The sequence below is a fragment of the Hydra vulgaris genome, chromosome 01, assembly GCF_038396675.1.
Source record: "Hydra vulgaris chromosome 01, alternate assembly HydraT2T_AEP".
NCBI classification, from domain to species: domain Eukaryota; kingdom Metazoa; phylum Cnidaria; class Hydrozoa; order Anthoathecata; family Hydridae; genus Hydra; species Hydra vulgaris.
The window spans coordinates 32,823,236-32,844,744 of record NC_088920.1 but is presented as its reverse complement, the minus strand read 5'-3'; the positions used below and the strand labels follow the sequence as shown (position 1 = coordinate 32,844,744).

At 28.3% G+C, this 21,509-nt stretch overlaps 1 protein-coding gene across 1 annotated transcript; it reads left to right on the top strand.

Moving 5' to 3' along the window:
- Positions 1 to 13,986: 13,986 nt before the first annotated feature.
- LOC136074343 (uncharacterized) lies at positions 13,987 to 14,448 on the top strand. The gene has a single exon (XM_065786649.1). It carries the CDS (start codon positions 13,987 to 13,989, stop codon positions 14,446 to 14,448), a length of 462 nt encoding a protein of 153 aa, XP_065642721.1.
- Positions 14,449 to 21,509: the final 7,061 nt, after the last annotated feature.

Sequence of the window (21,509 nt, the reverse complement as noted above, 5' to 3'; positions counted from 1 at the left end):
GATTCGTGTTTTTAATGTAGTAGTTAGGATCGTTAGATGCTTATAAATTTTATTTTTATTATAATTGTTATAAATAGAATGAAATATTTTATTTAAAGTTATTTGGATTTATTAACTTTTTATATTTAAAAATACATTTAATATGAGTATTATTCTAAACATTCTTTGAATTTATATTTATAACTTTTACATTGACTATGTATCTTTATTAAAGTTTTTATTTTGTCGTTTTTATGCGTGAAGTTGTCGACGAGCGACTTATTATACTATAATTTAATACTGTAACTGATGGAAACACCAGTAAATGTTTGCATCAGCTATAGTGACCTATGGTATTTAAATTTTTAAACAACGGTAAATTGATTAGCTCAACTTTATCTATTTCTTTAAATATTTTAAACATTTGTATCATATCCCCTCTTTGTCTTCTTTTCTCCAGAGTTGTTATATAAGGTTTAGCAAAACGATCTTCATACTACTTGAACCCTCTAAAAAAAACATGATTAGCTAAAGAAATAATAATTCTTCTTTTAAATAAAAAATTAACAAAATTTAATCTAGTTAATTATAATTTATTTTTTTCTTCGTTTTACTTTCATTTATTTTTATATATTGCGTTTTGTTAATTTTTATTAATCCTTGATTTCATTAATCGTAAACGTAATTGTGCTTGTTACTAAAAATATATTATCCATTAAAAAAACGGTTTTAAATGTGTTATTAAAATTGATTGCCAATAAAAAAAAATTAACAAGACAAATTTATTCTACAGATCTTTTTTCGCATAAAAGGTTTTTAATAGGTCTTTATTAGGTCGCTTTTTATTAGGTCGTAAGTTTCCGAGTTTTTTTTTTCTTTCGAATAGTTTTTTGTTAGTTTTATTTTTAATAAAACTTTTTCTTGTACTACTTTCATTTTTACTATTTTTCTTCTTCTAACAATCACATTAATATTCTTTACTATTTTTCTTCTTCTAACAATCACATTAATATTCTTTACTATTTTTCTTCTTCTAACAATCACATTAATATTCTTTACTATTTTTCTTCTTTTAACAATCACATTAATATTCTTTACTATTTTTCTTCTTCTAACAATCACATTAATATTCTTTACTATTTTTCTTCTTCTAACAATCACATTAATATTCTTTACTATATTTCTTCTTCTAACAATCACATTAATATTCTTTACTATTTTTCTTCTTCTAACAATCACATTAATATTCTTTACCTTGTACTATATTACAATATATTATATCGATTCGAAGTTTTTTTTATTACTAAGTGCTCGAAGTGAGGCGGGGTGCCATCCTGTCACCTTTTTATAAAGTATAAACCATCCTGCCACCTTTTTATAAATCTCTCTATATAACAATAATTAGGTATTTGATGGTATTTTTAATTTACTGTATACAATCCCGTTACTTTTTTTTCTCTTTTTCAAACACTCTTATTACTCACAGGGACGGCGATAGGGGGGGAGGGGGTGACACTCCTCCAAACACTGAATCTTAGTCGGCACAAAAGGATTATCTGGGACACCAAAAAAAAATTTGGTGTCCCAGATAATCCTTTTGTGGCTGCTTTAAATAAGAATCTTATCACAGAAAAAACTATATCACAGGTAATTAATAATAGATCGAAATATAATCAAAAAATATATGACCGCATAGTTAATATTGTAAACATAATAGCTTATTTTTTTAAATTAATAATGGGTAAGTAAAGCTAGTTTATTTTCATTTGAGAGTTCATCAAACCTGGAAATCTTATCTTCAACTCCTTTACAAAATGCACCGGAATCATCAAATCAGATTACGACATAGGTTATGTGAATTTGATTGAATATATTATAAATTATAATTAAAAAAATTATTGGTTGTTATTTTTGTGTTTCTTTTATTTAGAAAATAAGGAATAACACTGTTGCTTCAGATACTTATATAAATTTACTATCAGCAGCACTAAAATCAACCTTTTCAGCTACAATAGACCATTTGGTGAATTTAAATGTCAGAGACAGAGTTATGTGTGCAATATATAAACATTTTATAATATATTAAGAAAATTTTATTTCGATATGTTACTAAAAAAATATTTTTAAACATATTTAGAACTCTGTTAAGCCAATCATGACAGGCTTAAGCACAACTGAAAGTGTTCAAACTGTTGATAATGTTATTAAAGAAGCTACATATTCTGAGATTATTAATGATAACACAGGTAAGATTTATGTTATGTATGTATGTTATGTTATTAATGATAACTCAGGTAAGCTTTTTATTAATTAAGAACTTAAGTATTTGGCTTTAATATAGTATTCCATAAAATAGTGAAAATTCCAACAAATTGCAAAATGCAGTATGTAAAATGTGAAAAAAAAATATATATTTATATTTTATTCTAGAATTTCTCATATATATTGTTGTATTGTAATTGGTAACTTATTTAATATTTAATGAAATATAGTTGGTGTTTTTTTTTAATTTAAATTAAAAAAAAACACCAACTATATTTTTATGGCTGAATGTTTATATAAATATAAACATCCAGCCATAAAAAAAAAGTTATTTTTTTTATGGCTGAATGTGACAATTGTGCTTATGGTTGGGTTGCTTGCGCTGGAATGCTTGAATCTCTTATATATAATTTCCAGGAATGTAGCTTACTTTTAACAAAACTTAAAACAGAAATTTATCCAAATCCAAATTTATTTTTAGTTTCTACTTCTCATATAGTATCCTCAATAAAAGAAGAATCTGCAAAATATATAGCTATAAGCAAAAAAGTTTTGAGTGCTTTAGTATCACCTTCTCATGAGGAAATTAAAGGGAGTGCAGATTTTTTTATTGAACATGATCCTGGTAAGCGAACTATTGTAAAATCTTTATCTCAAAGGAAGTATCTATTAGGTTTAGGTTCATATCAACCTAAATTGTATGTAACTAAATTTTCAAACAACACGGATATTCCACATGGAAAGCAACGCCAGTTTAGTTCTTTGTGGTATAAAAAATGTCCACACTTAGAATAAAAAAAAAAAGCATCCTGGGTAATATAGTTTAATCAAAGGTGCTGCTTTTTGTTTTATTTTCTCTTTGTTTTCAAATGGTCCAAACAAAACTTATCTTGAGCCTGCTTGGACAGAAACAGGTGTTCGTGCTTGCCATAAAATGAAAGATAGAGGTTCCAAGAAACCTGGTAAGCTTCTTCAGCACTTTTTCGCATTGACTGCATTATAAATAGGCATAACAGAGAAAAAGAAATTCAAGATACGCATCACTAACAATTTCATAAAGAAGTAATAACTTATTGTTTAATACAACTTGTACTCTTGCCAGACAGGACTTAGCTTTAAGGGGGGATGCAAATGAAGAAAATAGCAATTTTAAACAAATTTTATTATTGTTATCAAGACATAATTTTGTAATTAAAAAATGGTTTGACGAGAATTCCGAAAATATAATATCACTTATCTTTCTCAAGTGCTGAAGTAAAAGAAAAACTTATTGCCAAAATAAAAGAAGCAGATATGTATTTAGTTATGGCAGATGCTACTACAGATATTTCACATCGAGGCCAGCTATCAGTTTGTATTCGGTAGTTGATAATTATGGAGAGGTATCAGAAAGACTATTAGAAATAGTTTAAGCTGTAGACAAAACTGGACAAGGCGTTGCAAAATTAATTCAAACTGTTATAACTAAAAATGGATTATCTACACAAAATCTTGTTTTTCAGTCATGATTTTGCTAGTAGTATGTCTGGCAAAATAAATAGAACACAACAAAAATTATCTGATCTTCTTGGTTGCTCAATTCCATTTATACCTTGCCAAGCCCATAGAATTAATACATTATTCGAGAATAACTGTGATGCCAGTGTTATAGTTGGAGTTATAGTTGTGTTAGAACAATTGTTTGTTTTTTTCTCTTCCAGTACAAAGAGATATGGACATTTACAAAAACGTTTATCATTGATTGAAAATTCTTTACAGATCCTTAATTTATCTAAAACAAGATTGAATCGATAAAATCTGTATGGGTTTCATTTGAATCAATTATAAATACTCTAGTAGATGTGCCAACTGATCTAAATTTAGATAAAAGTTCTAGAACTCAAGCTTTAGGATTATCTAAAAAATGCTGACATTTGACTTCATAGTATCCTTGTATTTTATGAAAAATATCATGTACAGAATGAAATTTCCTAACTGAAAGTTTTGAAGCTAAAGATCTCAACATAGTCGATGCTCTTATGTTGCTAAACAGTTCAACTGAAATTTTCAACAGTATTAATAATGACAAACTGGTCATGGATAATGACAAACTGGCCATGGATAATTTAGTTGAAAGTTTAATAAGTTATGCACCTCAATTAGGTATTGATCCTGAATCTGATTTTAAATGAGTTCATAGAAGAAGACTATTGCCACAAAACATTCTAATCCGAGTTCTCAGACGAAACTTGATTTTCATACATTTTATAGATCAAAGTTCAAAAAAGTTTTAGATTCTCTAGTTTTATTGTCTTCTGAGCATTTAAAAAATGTATTACAACTATTGAACCGTTATTTAATTTATTAAAAGCACCATTATGTACCAAATACTTAGAAGATGACTTTAAAAAAATTATAGAATCATTTCCTCCAGGCTGTGATGCATCTAAGATAACTGATTATGAAGGAATTTATTCTGAATTTTTAGTGTTGGTTCATCATTCAAAGACATTTCAATTTTATCAGATATTTTTAATGTATCAGAAATGCACAAGAAAATCTTGCCAACTATAAATAAAATATTAAGATTAATGTTAACAGTACCCATAAGTACATCATCAAATGAACGAACATTTAGCAAATTAAAATTTATAAAAAACTATTTAAGATCCACAATGCACGCTGATTGACTTCAAAATGTGATGTTTCTTAATACTAATAAAGATATGTTGGACAAAATTGATTTAAAAAAGGTTGTTGAAAGGTGGACGTCAGTAAAACAACGGAGAATAAATGTTTATTAGGATATTTCTAAACCCGTTGAAAAAAAGTCTTTAAAAGATGTCATTTTTTTTTAAATATGAATTTTTATATTATTAAAATAATGCTTATTTTGGTTACTTTAGTCAATTTTGGTTACTTTAATCAACTATACTATACTAAAATGGTTACATATAACAATAACGAAGAAAAATTAGTTGGCAATTTTTTTGACTCGCACCCCCCAAAAAAATACGTGTTCGTGCCGGCCCTGATTACTCAAATATATATTTATATATAAATATATAACTATATTATAAATGAACATTTATCTAATCAAAGATTCATTTGGGCTTACATTATATACTTTTAAACGGTTTTTTACAATCTTTTAACTCTATTTTAATATTTTATAAAAGTTTTAAACATTAAAGAGTTTTACTTGTAGCTTCAAGTTTTTTTTATATAGTTGCGTTTGCACCTGATTCTAATCTGTTTGTTTGTATTCGAATCAATCTTTGAGTACTAAACTAGTTTTGTGTGTATGTGTGCTTTATAATTATTAATAATTTATATAATTATAAATACGGAAAAACTATTGTTAGATATAAATACATATAAGTATTATTTATATATACAAAAAATATGTATTAAAAATATCCTTTCAATTATCAACCAACTTAATAACCAACAAATTGTTTAACCAACATCAAAACTTATCCGAAGAATAAACGTCAACTCCAACATCAGTCGTCTAATTAAAAACTCAACATTTCGAAATGTCCGCCAACAAACTGTACAAAATATCGTCCATTTCACCTTCTTTAAACCCAATAGACCTGCTTGAAAATTAAACAGGTCCTGGAAAAGGCAAGGCTGCTTATCTACCTAAAAAATGTGATGCCATGATCCGCTCTTTAGCAACAACAATCAAATTACTGCTTGAAAAGTAGCAGCCGTTGAAAAAACTAACAGCAGCCGGCAAATTCAACTTACCCATCCGTTTCACAACCAAACCTAAAATCATTTGTCTCGCAACTAGCAAAAACTGGATCAGCCCTAAACAATGCCATCATAAATGTCCTGAACGTAAACGCCAGGCTTCAACAGTCAAAAACTAAGATAGCCATAACCACCGGAATTCCCAACGCGGCTAGTACCGATGCTTCCGTCGTCGATCGATTGGTAAAGGATATTTTACAATATGTTCATTACTCTTCTTCCTTTAGAGTTGTAGAACGCATTCCTGCCGCTAATTCTAAAAAAAATAATAAAACGCCGCCAAACACTAGCACATCTATTTTTTTATCTGTCACTACCCCCACTTAACCAGCTCCACCGACTCTTGTTATCGAACTTGCTACCAATGAAATTCGCAACGGTTCTTTAGCAATCGCCAAAAACCTTGCCACTAATGAATCATGAACCAATGAAAACCAATGAACTAATGAAAAAAAAAATAGTTCGGGTTCAAAAAAAAGCATTCAACCGAACACGCAGTAGTTGGGCTTGAAAATGAGATATCGGACGCTCTAAACAACAATTATTTTACATTAGGAGTTTTCATTGATCTGTCCAAAGTCTTTGATACAGTAAACCATGATATACTGCTAAGTATACTTGAACAGTATGGCATTTGAAATAAAGATTTACTTTGATTTAAAGGCTATTTAACAAACAGAAAACAATTTATATGCTACGATTCAAAAGAAACAGTTAAACACTCAATAATTTATTCCACAGGGCTCCACAGGGCTCTATTCTAGGGCTATTGATGTTTTTACTGTACATAAATGATTTTTAATTATTATCAATTCTTATAAATTTTATTCTATTTGCAGAGGACTCTAATCTCTTTTATTCTCACAAAGATATTAAAATACTTTTTAAACATATTAATGAACAATTAGATAAAGTTAATGAGTGGTTTGTAAGTAACAAACTTTCTCTAAATGCTCATAAAACTAAATTCATTTTGTTCCAAAAATTGAAAACTGATAACGTCCCATTAAAATTACCAAACCTTATTATAAATAAAGCTATAATAAAAAGAGAATTATCGGTCACTTTCAAGGCGTTGAATTAGACGAAAATTCTAGATGGAATTTTTTATATAAACTGTCTTAAAAAACAAAAAATTCTAAAGATATAGGAATGATTTATAGAGCTAAACCGTTTCTTATTTTTAAATCACTAAAAGGTTTATACTTTGCTTTTATCCAAAGTTACCTAACATACTGTAATATCGCTTGGGCAAGTACCAATCATACAAAATTAAAAAAGTTTTATAGTAAACAAAAACATGCATGTTAAATTATATTTGGAGCAAATAGAGCAGAACCCTGTGAGTCTTTATTGTGTTTACTTAGAGCTTTAAATGTTTGTAAAATAAATTTACATGAAATATTAGTTTTTATGTATAGAACTAAGCTAGGAATGTCGCTAAAAATATTTAAATCCTATTTTAGTAAAATCCGCCATAAATATAGCACAAGATTCTCAGTCAACAACTTTGTTTGTGTCAAGATATAGTTTAAAATTGAGTTCATACTCAATTAAGTATCGCGGGTCATATTTATGTAATTTATTTCAGGTATTAGAAATTAAAGGAAACCACTCTTGATTGATTTAAAAAAGAATTTAAACGGTTTTTTGTTCTTAATTATGGATCTCACTGTGCTAGATTTTCAATGTTTCTTTTAAATAAAGTAAAGCTCTAATAAAAAATCAAGATAACTTAAAAAAGAAATTCTTTTAAAAGAATGTTATTATCACAATCCACCATAACAAAGTTTTTTAATGATATTACTCTCTCAATATAAATGTATGTATATATATTGTATATAATATAAATGTATGTATAATCTCTTTTTTTTCATCTTTTTTTTCTTATTATTACAAGTATATAATCGTTTTTGTCTTCACACAGCCATATAGAACTCCTTCATAGCAAGACTTTTTTTAACAAATTGAAAAACGAAAATTATAAGCTCAATAACGGTCTTAAAGCTAACGGTAAACTCGACCAGCCCTTTCGTTTTTGTCATCCTAGCCGTTGGTGTTGATTTTTTTGCTGATTAAAATGCATTGACGTCAGCAAAAAAATCAACACCAACGGCTAGGAAAAATACCCGTTTTTTAACCGGAAAAAAGCACTTGCAGCAGCCCAAACAAACCAGTGAGCAATCGCAACATTTAACACATGACAGTTTATCTATAGTCATTAGCTCGCCTTCTTCTACTTTTCAAAAAAATTCTTCTAAACTGTTATTAAACTGCTTTTACACAAACACATCTCTAAATTTTAATAAATTTTCCGAAATTGCCCTATCAACGTCCCTCTACGATTATGACACCATTTTCATTACTAAAAGTTGGTTTGACGAATCTTAGCATCTGCTCTTCCTAACTACAATAAATTCAGAAAAGATCGCTCTAGTTGTGGAGAAGGCGTAGCCATTTGTCAAGAAAAGCATTAAAGCCAGCAAAATTAATTACTCTCAACTACATAACGGTTTCCAATGCAATTTCTCAGAACAGGTCTGGCTCGAACTTAAACTCCCACAAGAATCTCTTTTAATCGGCTACATCTATCGCCCACCTACCAATAATACTCTGACTTTTGATGAAATAGTAAAATCTCCTATGCTAAAAAAGCCGTAGAAAACAAAAAGTTTAACGATCTAATAATCACAGGTGACTTCAACCTTCCCAACGTCATATGGCAAATTTAGTGCAAACTAGTTTTGGCACTAAATTTGCCGAAATCATTTTTGATCTACATCTACACCAGCACGTAATCAATCCCACCTTCATCCACGCCAACGGTCAGTTCAAAAATACACTCGACCTCGTAGTTACCGAAACGACCGATCAAACAAACCACACTACTATTGGTCCCACTCTTGGTAGTGTCTCACAAGGTCACTGCACTCTGACATGGTAACACCAGCTAGCCAAAAACGCCAACAACTCTCCTCGTTTTATTAACTCAAAATTTATAAATAAAAAAGGTAATTACGCTAGTCTAAACGAGAAACTCTCCCAAGTCAATTGGGTTAGTCAATTTAAAGACCGATATGCTGACGAATACTATCAAAAAGAGAGCGTTTGATTAGCTTAGAGGCATGCTACTCCAAGCCAATCAAACGCAGGAAACCTTGGCTAATCAGCGAACTACTCTTACTAATCAAACGTAAGAAAAAACTTTGGTACCTCAACCGCAAAAGCAAATGGCGAATTGTCCTTCTTGTCAAAGAGTATAACCTTACTCAAAACCTCGTCAAAAAAGTTTCCTGCATTGCAATTAGAGCTTTTGAACACAACTTAGAAAACAACAAACGGAACTCTAAGCGTCTATACGCCTATGCAAACAAAAAACGCGCCGTCGATAAACAAATAACTTCTATGTGCCTACACTCTGGGGAAATAAGTAGCAACCGGGTATCTGTAGCCAACATACTTAACAGCCTGCTCTTGTCAGTACTCATAATTGAACCATCAGATTAACCACTACCTCTCTTCATCAAACTTAAAACCGCTTTAATCTCCTACGTCATCTTCGACTACAATTCGGTTCACAAACACCCATCTGCTCTCAACGCATATAAATCAACTGGAGATGACGGTATTAACCTATATTGTTCTTAAAGCATGTGCCGATGCGGCGGCTACACCACTCGCCATCATTTTTCAGAAATCAATCAAGGTGTAATCCAAAAAGCGTGACTTTTGGCAAAAGTGACGCCACTGTTCAAAAAAAGGTCCAGACTCGACCCAGCAAACTACAGGCCTATCTCCATCACCTCTGTACCGTGCAAAATAATGAAATAAATGGTTAAAGAAAAGATCATGCAGCACATTGTTGCCCATACACTTATTGCCAATTGCCAACACGGCTTCGTCATTAAAAAAACTGCGTTACAAATCTGCTTTAGGCTATGGACTTTCTGATCTTCAGCGTTTCTTGTAAGCTTCCGATAGACGTGCTTTTCCTTGGCTCACAGAAGATTACTGCAAAAACTTGAACCCAACGGAATTGACGGTAACATTCTGAACTGGATAAGTGTTTTCCTTTTAAATTGATCACATCGCGTTCTTTTAGTTATTACGTTATACACCTGGGTAAAAGTTACCAGTGGCGTTCCACAAGTTTCTGTGCTAGGTCCTACGTTGTTCATAATATTTATTAACGACTTACCGGAATACATCAGTAGCAAAAACTTATTTAAAATGTATGACGATACTGAGCGTCGTTAAAACCACTAAAGACAAGGCTTGTCTGCAATTCAAAATAGATAGTATTTACACCTGTACTCGAACCTGATTGATAGAACTCAACATCAAAAAGTGTAAGGTTATGCATTTCAGCAAATACAACGCTTCCCCACACGTTTACTTGATGAACAAGCACGATGCTAACGGCAGCGTCACTAGAACAGAACTCGAGTTCCTGAGCACAATTTAGTTGACGTTGAAATACTGCGTGCTGAAATATATAATAGGCTGGGTGAATAAAAATGAGCAATTGCTTCTACTCAGTAATTGGTCAGCTTTACGTAAATAAAAACTTCTAGAATTTTTATTAACTTTTTATTTATGTAAAGCTGAACAATTACTGAGTAAATTGCTTAACTTTACGTGAATAAAAATTTAAGCATAACTCCTTAGTTTTTATTCACGTAAAGCTGATCAATTACTGAGTAAAAGCAATTGCTCATTTTTATTCACCCGGTCTATTAACTCTATAATAACTTATTTTATTATTTAGAGTCGTGTTTTCATTCTTTCCTATTTCACTTTGGTTTTCAGTGATTTGAAAATTCTCAAATTAATTACCTAAAATATATTATTTTATAATTTAGTTGTAGGTTATTTTAAAACGTTTCCATCAGTTTTTTCAGTGTCTTTTGGTTTTGATTTTTTTATTTTTATTTTTTTTGAATAAGTAGGTTTGCTTAACTTAATATATAAATCATTGTATCGTCAACTGAAAATATTTGCATTGTTTATGAATATTAAAATATATATTATTAAAAATATATATTAAATGTATTTAAATAGTTTAAAAAAAAAAATGTAGTACACATTGTTTTTGTTTTTTTTTTATATCTAATTTTATTTGGAAATCGTTTTGTTCACTTTTGTGGAAATAATGTAGTAAATGCCAAAAAAATTTTATATGGCTCCTTCTTAATTTCTCTAAAAAGATAAGGGTGAACTTTTTTTAGGCCATTAATATAAGTTAAAACAAAAATAGTCCTTAAATAAAACCTTGTGAAACACACTTTTTTTAAGTTTTTTCTTACTTGATGAAATAAATTATTACCCCACCTCTGATAAAATCAATTATTGAAATCAAATATTACTCCACCTCTGGGCAAGTTTTGCGACATTGGTTAGGAAGGAGGCGTGAACTTCCAAATAAATGTTTATCCGCAGCGCTCTGTGATAAAATCGTAAGGACTTCTTGAGGCACCTAAATAAAAATTAAAAAAGAAAATTATTGACACAGTTCTGAGAGCTGGCAAAACAATTAGGTAGTAGCAACTTTGCTAAACAAATGAAAGAAGCCTTTTTCCTTTGCATAAACGAGCGTTGGAATAAAGTTTTTTGTTTGTCTTGGTATCTACACAAAGGCAAAATAAACTATACAAAGTTTAATATGGATTTGCTTATAAATTTCAAAAGTCTAAACAAGACTAAAATCATTGTCATAATTACTTGCATCGTCAAAAAGACAACAAAACCTTACTAAGTTACACAACAAAGAATTTGTGGTCTGAGTTAGAAAACAAAGGATTGTGATATTAATTGTGTTCAAAAATGAAACTGGTAAACTTTGATATGAAAAACTTAACTTAGAAAGTTACAAAAACCTATAAAACGGATCTTTGAAAGCATAGAACTAAGGAACTAACTTCGAAAGGTGACACAACACAATGGTTTCTCACTAGCATGAATACTAAACAGGTTTTTTCTAGATGTGCAAAAATGACTTCAAAGTTCCACTTATCATGAAATTATGAGCTCATGCACGAGCTTTCTAAAACCTTACTTTACTAAGAATTTTTAAAGTATGATTAACTTTTAATATTAAGAATGTTACGATGTTTTTTTTTTACTCAAAGTTTTTTAAGTCAAAATTTACTATCACATAAAACTAAACTTGAAGGTTTACTTAAAAACAAGTTTTCAATTGACTTGTTATTTCTATTTCATTAGTTTTCTCCAACCTGGTAACTCCGGTACTAGTACTAGTTCCCAGGAGTGAAAAATTGGGCACCGCAATATTGTAACTTTTTTCACATTTTTATTTTGTTTATAAGAAAGATACATTCTCATTAAATTTTAAATAAAAGTATTTTAACTACAAAAGTTAAAATAATAAACAAACTCAGTTAAGATAAGAATGGAAAAATAGTTTATAAACACTGATACATTTCTTTTTGATTTTCGTGAGAAATTTCATTTCGCGGCGTTTTAATATAGGATCAACTTTTGGGGTTTTTGTTTTTTTCTTTAACAAAGCTTACCTATCGAAGAACTGACATTTATTACCATTACTTTTATAGCATCATGAATAGCCTATTGTAATGTCTGAACAGCGCATTCTTTGTGTTTTATAGGGTAATATTCGATTATACTCATCACAGTTAAATCTAGCGAATCATTAACTTTGTTCAATTCTGGAATTAAAAATATCTTTGCTTGTATAAAAAAAAAAAATGATAATCAAAAAATATCCTCCTCACTCTTTTGGCTATCATCATTATAAAGGTCTAAATAAATCTTATCTACTGCACTAGTTGTGTATTCGTGTTGGAGACAAGTGATATAACTGCTGAGACCACGAGCTCCTGGTGTACCATTGGTAAGGAAGGAGGTGTAAACTTCCTGGTTGAATGTTCTTCCGCGGTGCTCTGTGACAAGACCGTTTGGTTTTCCCGGGGCACCTAAAATAAACATAAAAAACAAAAAAATTTTCTTCTTTATCTCAAATTCTTTGAGATCTTTCTTAATCAAATTTTTATAAAGGCAGATGCATGTATGCGCTTTCATAGTTCATAAGAAATTCACTGTATTTTGTAATAGATAAAGTTACGTTTATATCTAAACGAATTATGTTACAACCGTGTTTGTGTGTGCAAAACACACACTAACACGGTTGTAACATGTAACATTTTTTAACATAAATAAACTAAGTAGGTAGCATAAATAATTTAACTATATATATATATATATATATATATATATATATATATATATATATATATATATATATATATATATATATATATATATATATATATATATAAATAAGTAAGTTTAATTTTGCTGTGAGCATATATTCAGCAAGAGTGTTCGATGAATAATATCAGAGCTATATAATTGATTTTTTGATGTATTTTTTACCTGATGATTGCTAAACGCATGAAACTTTTAGTAGTAAAAATCATGTAGTTATTTTTATTTAATCTCGTCAAAAAATCAATTATATATATATATATATATATATATATATATATATATATATATATATATATATATATATATATACCTTTTAATACTTCGGATATTATTAAGACTCTTTCTTCATTTAAGCTTTCAGAAGACGAATTAGACATCCTTAAAAATGGACTGAATTATTCTATTCCACCGCAACACCTTAAAAAAACCAATATAAATTCTTCCTTCGAACTCATAAACCGATATATTCACAATAATTCAAAAAATAGTAACAACTCCAGTCAACTTATAGCTGAACTTTCTTACATGCTCATTCCTATATATAAATATCGCCCATCTATGGAAACTCTCAAAAAGCAACTTTTTCAGAATTCCATAACTTTATAGAGTTCAGGAACATAACTTCAAAAACATAACTTCAAAACTTTTTAAGGAAACTCAAAAAAAAAAGATTTCTTTGATGAATCCAACTATAGTAAAATATATCTTCCAGGCTCTCGTCCAGGTTCCATCTATGACCTTCCAAAATTACGTAAGATGATTTTTTCTGACAATAATATAAGTTTCAGGTCTATCGTATCATCCATTGGTACTTATAATTATCAATTAGCTAATTTTCTTAGAGAACTATCTCCACTAATACCTTCGGAATTCTGTACTAAAGATTCTTTTACTTTTTCCAAAGAAGTAAACCAAGTTAGCCTTCATAAACATTTCTTAGTATCTTATGGTATTACAAGTTTATACACCAATATTCCACTACAAGAAACAATAAATATTGCTGTCAATAGCATTATAAATAGTAAAGTCAATCCTGAAATTAGTAAAAGTGATTTAAAAAAACTCTTTATTTTTGCAACATCACAAACTCATTTTCTCTTCAAAGGACAAATTTATGACCAAATTGATGATGTTGCTATGATTTCTTCCTTAGCACCTGTTCTTGCTAATCTTTTCATAGGAAATTTTAAAGATAAATGGCTTGGTTCATATAACTGAGAAGAACCAGCTTTTTATAAACGTTATGAAGATGACGTTTTTGCTGCTTTCACTTTCGAAAATCACGCCAATTTATTCTTGGAGTATATCAATAATAAACATAGTTCTATTAACTTTACAATGGAAAAAGAAGTTAAATCAAAAATATCTTTTTTAAACCTAACTTTAAATAAAACAAACAATTTCATAATTACCACTGTTTTTCATAAGAAAACTTTCTCGGGACTTAACGCAAACTTTTTTAGTTTGACTTCATTTTCATACAAAGTAAGTCTGGTTAAATGTTTAATCGATAGAGCTTACAAAATAAGCAATACTAGTCTCGGTCTTAGTCATGGTATTAACGATCTTTTTAAAATTCTCAAACGCAATTTGTACGCGACTTGGTTGATTAAGAAAATCCATAGCTTTTATATTAACAACACCAATGTCGACATTTCATCGCGTTCGGAAAACCTACAAAATTATCAATATTTTAAACTTCCTTATATTGAAAAAATATCTGATTTAACCAAACAAAGATTAAACGCAACCATTAAAAGATACTGTAAATTGGTCACCGTGAGATTGGTTTTTACTTCATTGAAAATTTCAACTTTTTTCCCGCAAAAGATCCCTTTCCTATAGACTTTAAATCATTTGCTTTCTATAAATTTGAATGCGCAGGCTGTAAATCCTGTTATATTGGCAAAACTATTTGCAATTTAAAGACACGAATAACCGAGCACCAAAAAAAGAGTAAAAACTCACATATTGATATACATATTCATTCAATTGAAAGCATTTTTAATAGTTTTCATCATGCTAGTTTTTCAATTTTGTATTCGGCCTCCAACAAATTTATATTAAAACTCAAAGAAAGCATGTACATAGAGTGGGAAAAACCCACTGTTAATAAACAAATGAGCCATGTGACAATTTCAATCTAGTTGAAATTGTCACATGGCTCATAATGTTAAAAGGAACTAGATTGAAATTGTCAAAAATGACAATTTCAATCTAGTTCCTTTTAACATTACCAATTCTTTTATCGTTTTTAAAACATATGTTACATTTTTTAATTGCGTTTTTATTGTATTTTATATTAAAAGGTGTCTATTAGTTCAACTTAACTTTACTAATATAGAATAGTAAAATTTAGGTGATCTCATTTAGGTGATGTAATATTCAATAAAAATAATAGCTTTCTTTAATTTATTAACCAAAGTATATAACAGGAACAATTTTATGTTATTTACAAAAAAAACTATTACAGTTAATTTCCGGTAAGTCGAACACCGGTTCGAACTTTTATTATCTCAAACTGTTTCATTTGGTCACTTGAAATCGTCTAATCGATTACTTTTAATATTCTCCGTTAAGTCGAACTTCGTTTAGTCGAACCATTTTTTCGTCCTCTTTCAGCAAAACAAATGAACTTGTTATTTCGAAAAGGGCACAAGCCCATTTATTAAAACTTTTCAAAATCAACAAAAACATGATTTTTATCAAAATAATGTCTACGGTGCTAAAGAAATTAAACAAAGAAGGAAATAAATATAGAACTAAATAAATAAATATTGAACATATGTGACTTTTATTTTATAAAAAAAAAGCACAAATCATGTAAAATTTTTAATTTAAATTTACAAATTAACTGTTAAAAGTTTTGGACTTATGTCCTTTTCGAAATGACAGGTTCAATTATGTAAACATAAATTTACGTTTTCTGATAAACTACTATTTCTGAGGGGTGGTCCGATAATTTTCCAAATGACTGTAAATTGCTGTCGTCAAGTTTAAAGGTATGGAAAAGTGAAACAAAAAGATGCCACCATTTTGTTTTTATTTCATTAAGGTTATTAAGGTGCTCCAAGAAAACCTAATGATCTTGTCACAGAGCGCCGCAGTAGAACGCCTAAATAGAAAGTTCGCGTCCTCTTTTATACTAATGTTGCGTACATGGTCATCGTTTTTACACCGTAAACTTAGCCGCAAACTGAGATGTTTTTTAGCTGATTTACAAAAAAATGGATTTTACATTCAAACAAATCTTAAAAAACTCTTAAAATCTTAAACCTTAAAATCTTAAAAAACTAAAAACCTGCAAGCTTAGAGAACAAAATACTCAAAAACTCCAAAACTATTAAAAGAACAAGAACCAAACTTTAAAAACTTTAAAAGTTCGTGGAAACCTGATAGAAAAACTTAAATATAAAACAAAAGAAAGCAAAAAAGATGTAAGCATTGAAAATAATATAACTGAATAGATTTCATAAGGTTGAGCTTTTAAGATAAAAGCATAACAGCAAAAATTGCAAAGACTTCAAAAAATATGGAGTTAGAACTTAGTCATCATTGATTTTTTTACTAATGAGCAATTGAAAAAATAACCAGAGAATTGGTGTAAACGAAATAAAAAGTAAAAGTTAGGATGCTAGTAAAAACTGTTTGAAAAAAACTATTAAAAATAAACTTGAAATATTTGTCGAAATTGAATTTAAATGAGCACATCGTACTATAAAGAAACGTCGCAAATATAAGAAAAGAACAAATTACGGAGAACAGTAATCTGTAGACTACTTTTTTTTTTAAAATAAAATAAAAGTGTTAAAATGAAGCTGTTTGCGCGCCATTTTTAAGTTTGAAAAAATTTACAGCGGAGAATTTTAAAAATAGATCGCTATTTTAAGCGACCACATTTTTAAACGTTTTAAATCATTTTAAAGCCTATAATTTCTTTTTAATTATTATAGCTAAAAAACAATAAGCTTTGAAACGCTGCATTTAAAGTATATTTAAAACCGCGTGTACAATTTTACCAAACCAACGCTAATAGTTTTTTAGACAAAAAAAGTTTGGATTCGGCATTTTTTGATACAAAGTTTACGTTTACTAAAAGATAATGAGGAAGACAAGAAAACACGTTGATAAGGAATACAGAAAATAATCTATGTTAGGTTGGCCCGTTCAAGAGCTTAGGCAAAGCTGGATTTTTGACGCCTTTTGCTTATTTATTTTTTGCGTCCTTGGCAAATTTCAGCTTTGTGACTTTTTCAGTTTTTAGAAAATAAGAATTCAATTTTTATTTGTTATACTTTTTTACTGTTTAAAAAAAAAAAAAAATTATTTGAGGGTTAGCGTCGTTCATGGCAGCTGTCTTAAAAAAGTCAAGCCTTGGTTTTTTAGGAAAAACCACTCTTCAAGAGCAGAGGCAATTCTATGAATAAAATGAGGGGGAGGGGGGAAGGGGTGAATCCTCAAAACCGACTACTGACTGGCTGCTAAAAACAACAACAAAAAAAAGTTTCTCAAAACGAAAATTTATCCGAATGAATTGTGTCAAGTATCAGCCGAGCCGACTTAATACGTAAAAAACCGGCTATAGCTTGAAAATCACTTTATTCGGGGGAAGGAGGTTTGGGGAGGGAAAAGGGGGGTAGGAACACACTCCCCCACACACACACCTCGTAAAATTGCCTCTGTCCAAGAGTGCTTAAAACATTTTTTAAACTTCTTTGATATTGTTTATTGTCTTTGATATATATTTTTTTATTAGGTTTGAAGAAAGTAATTAAATTTTTTTAAGTATTACAGTTTAAATTAATACATTCCGAGAGCGGGCAGCCCCCTCTCCCCTTGAGATGTGTTTTTTCAAGGCAAGTATTAATATATATCAATAGTATATATAAATAATACCAATATGATAATACATATTGATATATCAATAATCTTAATATATTAGTCCAGAAATTAGTTTTAGTTATGGCGTTCCTTCGTGACGAAGCGACATTATATTCGTGACGAAGGGACACAAAGACTTTGTGCGTTTTTACAAGAAATTTTTAAATCATCACGCATTGTTACATTCACATGGTGTTCTTAAATTCTAAAGCAGAAAATAGTAGAGCTTACATTGTAGCTACAAAGCATAAACTAGTTTATGCTTTTGTATTTGTTTCATTAATATTAATATTTATTAATCGGTTATAATTAGATATTAAGTTACTTTTTATTTATTAATTTTTTTTATAATTCTAAACCTTTATTTTTAAAATTTATGGAATAATTTAAACTTTTATAATTTTTATGTAAATCTTAATTCATGTGTTGTCTGGTATTCTTCAACCTTAGAGACATGTGATACACTCATTCCAAATCATTTTTTTAATTAAATGAAAATTTTAAATATATATTAGTCTAATGTTTTTAATGTTTTAGGCTTTACACATATGGAAAAACGATCTTTATCTTTATCCATTTTTAAAGATCTTTTTTGTGTAAAACCAATAAATAAATATGCACTTAGTAATAATAATATATGTTTTTATCGAACCAAGTTTAATCAGTTTTGTATTACAAATTGTGCACAATATCTTAGGAATCAACTTTTTTTCTAACTTTGATATATCTTATACTTTTCTTATTTTAAACATAAACTAAAAAATTTAATTATTTAATGGATAATGTGGTCAGGTACTCTTTGTACTTTCAACTTGGCCAGGCACTTTTCATTTTTCACATTGTATATTTGGAACTTTTATTGTAAAATACTTGTTACTTTGTTGATTAGACAATCAACAAAATGAGTGGTTTTATATTATTATATTATAATACTGATATGGTTCATATCCACACGCCTGTAAATAGTTCTGACTATAAGATCAGTATAATCTTCTTATTTGTATTTGTAAAAGTAATTTATTCACTATGGCAACAAATGTAAACTTATAACAAAAACAAACAAAAAAACTTTAGGAAATGATAAAACCCACCTTTGATACATTCAAGTAATACAGTTTTTTAAACTGAATTAATAAAGTGGATAGTTGATGAGACACCCATTGTACATAATTTTAAGAGACACCGATACCTTGGACGGAAAAAATCTTCCCGAGAAAATATACCCCAGGAAAAATTCCCCGGGGAAAAAAATCACCCTGGATAAATTTCCCTTGTAGTTTTTTCTTTTACAACTCATAAAATAAACGATATAACAGTATGATAGTTGTTTATAATATAAGTATTTCATACACACATATTATGTTACAAGCTAAACATTAATCCTTTATTTTTCATAATCGACTGAAAAATAGGTAGAACATGCAATTAGTGTACATTGACTGAGGGTTTTTGGGGAATTTTTTGTCAGGGGATTTTTTCTTCGGGGGACTTTTTCTCGGAGGATTCTTTCGGGGGAATTTTTTTATAGAACTGAGTATTTTAATCACATTATTTTTAATTGATATTAAATTTGCCTCTGTTTGAATTTACCTCTGTTTGAATTATCTGCTGAATGCTGATTTGGGATAGAAATTGATATATTTTGCGAAAAACAAACGATGAGTTTGTTAAATTCATATATATATATATATATATATATATATATATATATATATATATATATATATATATATATATATATATATATATATATGTATATATATATATATATATATATATATATATATATATATATATATATATATATATATATATATATATATCTTCTGATGAATCTTTGTTGATGAAACACAGTGTTAAATGGAAAAAAATTTTGTTAAGTGATTTTCTACTACTACTAATATATATATATATATATATATATATATATATATATATATATATATATATATATATATATATATATATATATATATATATATATATATATATATATATATATATATATATGCCTTAGTTGAAGCCAATGCAATTTGCAAAAAGGATTGCACATGTATGAAAATTTCACTCAATCAGAATAAACCTCAATGACAAGTTTGACAAGAGATCTTCCTAGGTGTTATGTAAGAAAAAATATCCAAAAACATTAAAAAGACAGTGAAAAGGTTTGTTGAGCCCGATAAAAATGTCTATCATGGTAAAAAATTAAGAGCCATATTTGTTAATTACTTTTCATAAAGATGGTGAGGAGATTTTTAAGAATATATTTATCTAAGAAAAAATACAAAAAATAATTTTTTTAACGCTCTTATATTTAAAATACTATTTGCAACATTTTATTTATCTAAACTTGAGATTTTTGCATATTTGATGTGAGTGTTATTATTTTCCAAATTTTATCAAAAAATATTTTCGCGCTTAAGGACACAGTCATACAAAGTTTAGTTTTTACTTATTTTTGAACATTGCCTGTTTTTAAAAAAGGATCAATTAATTGAAAATACATGTCTTTTTTATTTTTAAAGGATTCTATTTTGTGAAGAATTATTGAAAAGTAACTGAAAAGAAAAAATTCAAAAAAAAAAAAGCGCGTAGTAATTTCCGTCGTGCGTTGTCTCGCACATTTTGCACAATCATATTTGAATGTTTACGGATGTAAATAACATTGTAGTTAGTAGAGAAAACCTTTTCTAATAATATTAATTATTTCTTTAATAAGATCAAGGAAGAAGTATATATATATATATATATATATATATATATATATATATATATATATATATATATATATATATATATATATATATATATATATATATATATATATATATATATATATATATATATATATATATATATATATATATATATATATGTATATATATGTATATATATATATATATATATATGTGTATATATATATATATATATATATGTATATATATATATATATATATATATATATATATATATAATCACGAGGCAGCACGATACAGAATGCTATCCTGTCACCTTTTTTGTCTCCCTTAACAAAAGAATAACTAGAATGTTTTTTTATTATTAGAATTTTTATTAAAAGATATTCCCATAAAACGTAGAAATTGAATGTAGAAATAATAAGATTAAAAATGGCCGAAAAAATATCTTATAAAACTTGCTTATTTAAAAAAACAGACCCCGCTCATAATAAAAATAAATTTAATAACTGTATAAAAATTCAAAAAATTTATTCAATAGCGAAAAGAATAGTAGAAAAGTAGAAAGAAACAATGAGTATTTGTTAAAAATATTGAGTATTGATTTGTACAGAAGATTACTTTGTAAAATCTACTTTATTCCAGCTCACCTTTTTCAGGAGGTTAAAGACCTCACAAAACATAACTTTTACTTACTGCATT

Excerpts from the sequence above, each read along its gene's own strand:
- LOC136074343 (XM_065786649.1), top strand. The coding sequence starts at position 13,987 with ATGATTTTTTCTGACAATAATATAAGTTTCAGGTCTATCGTATCATCC.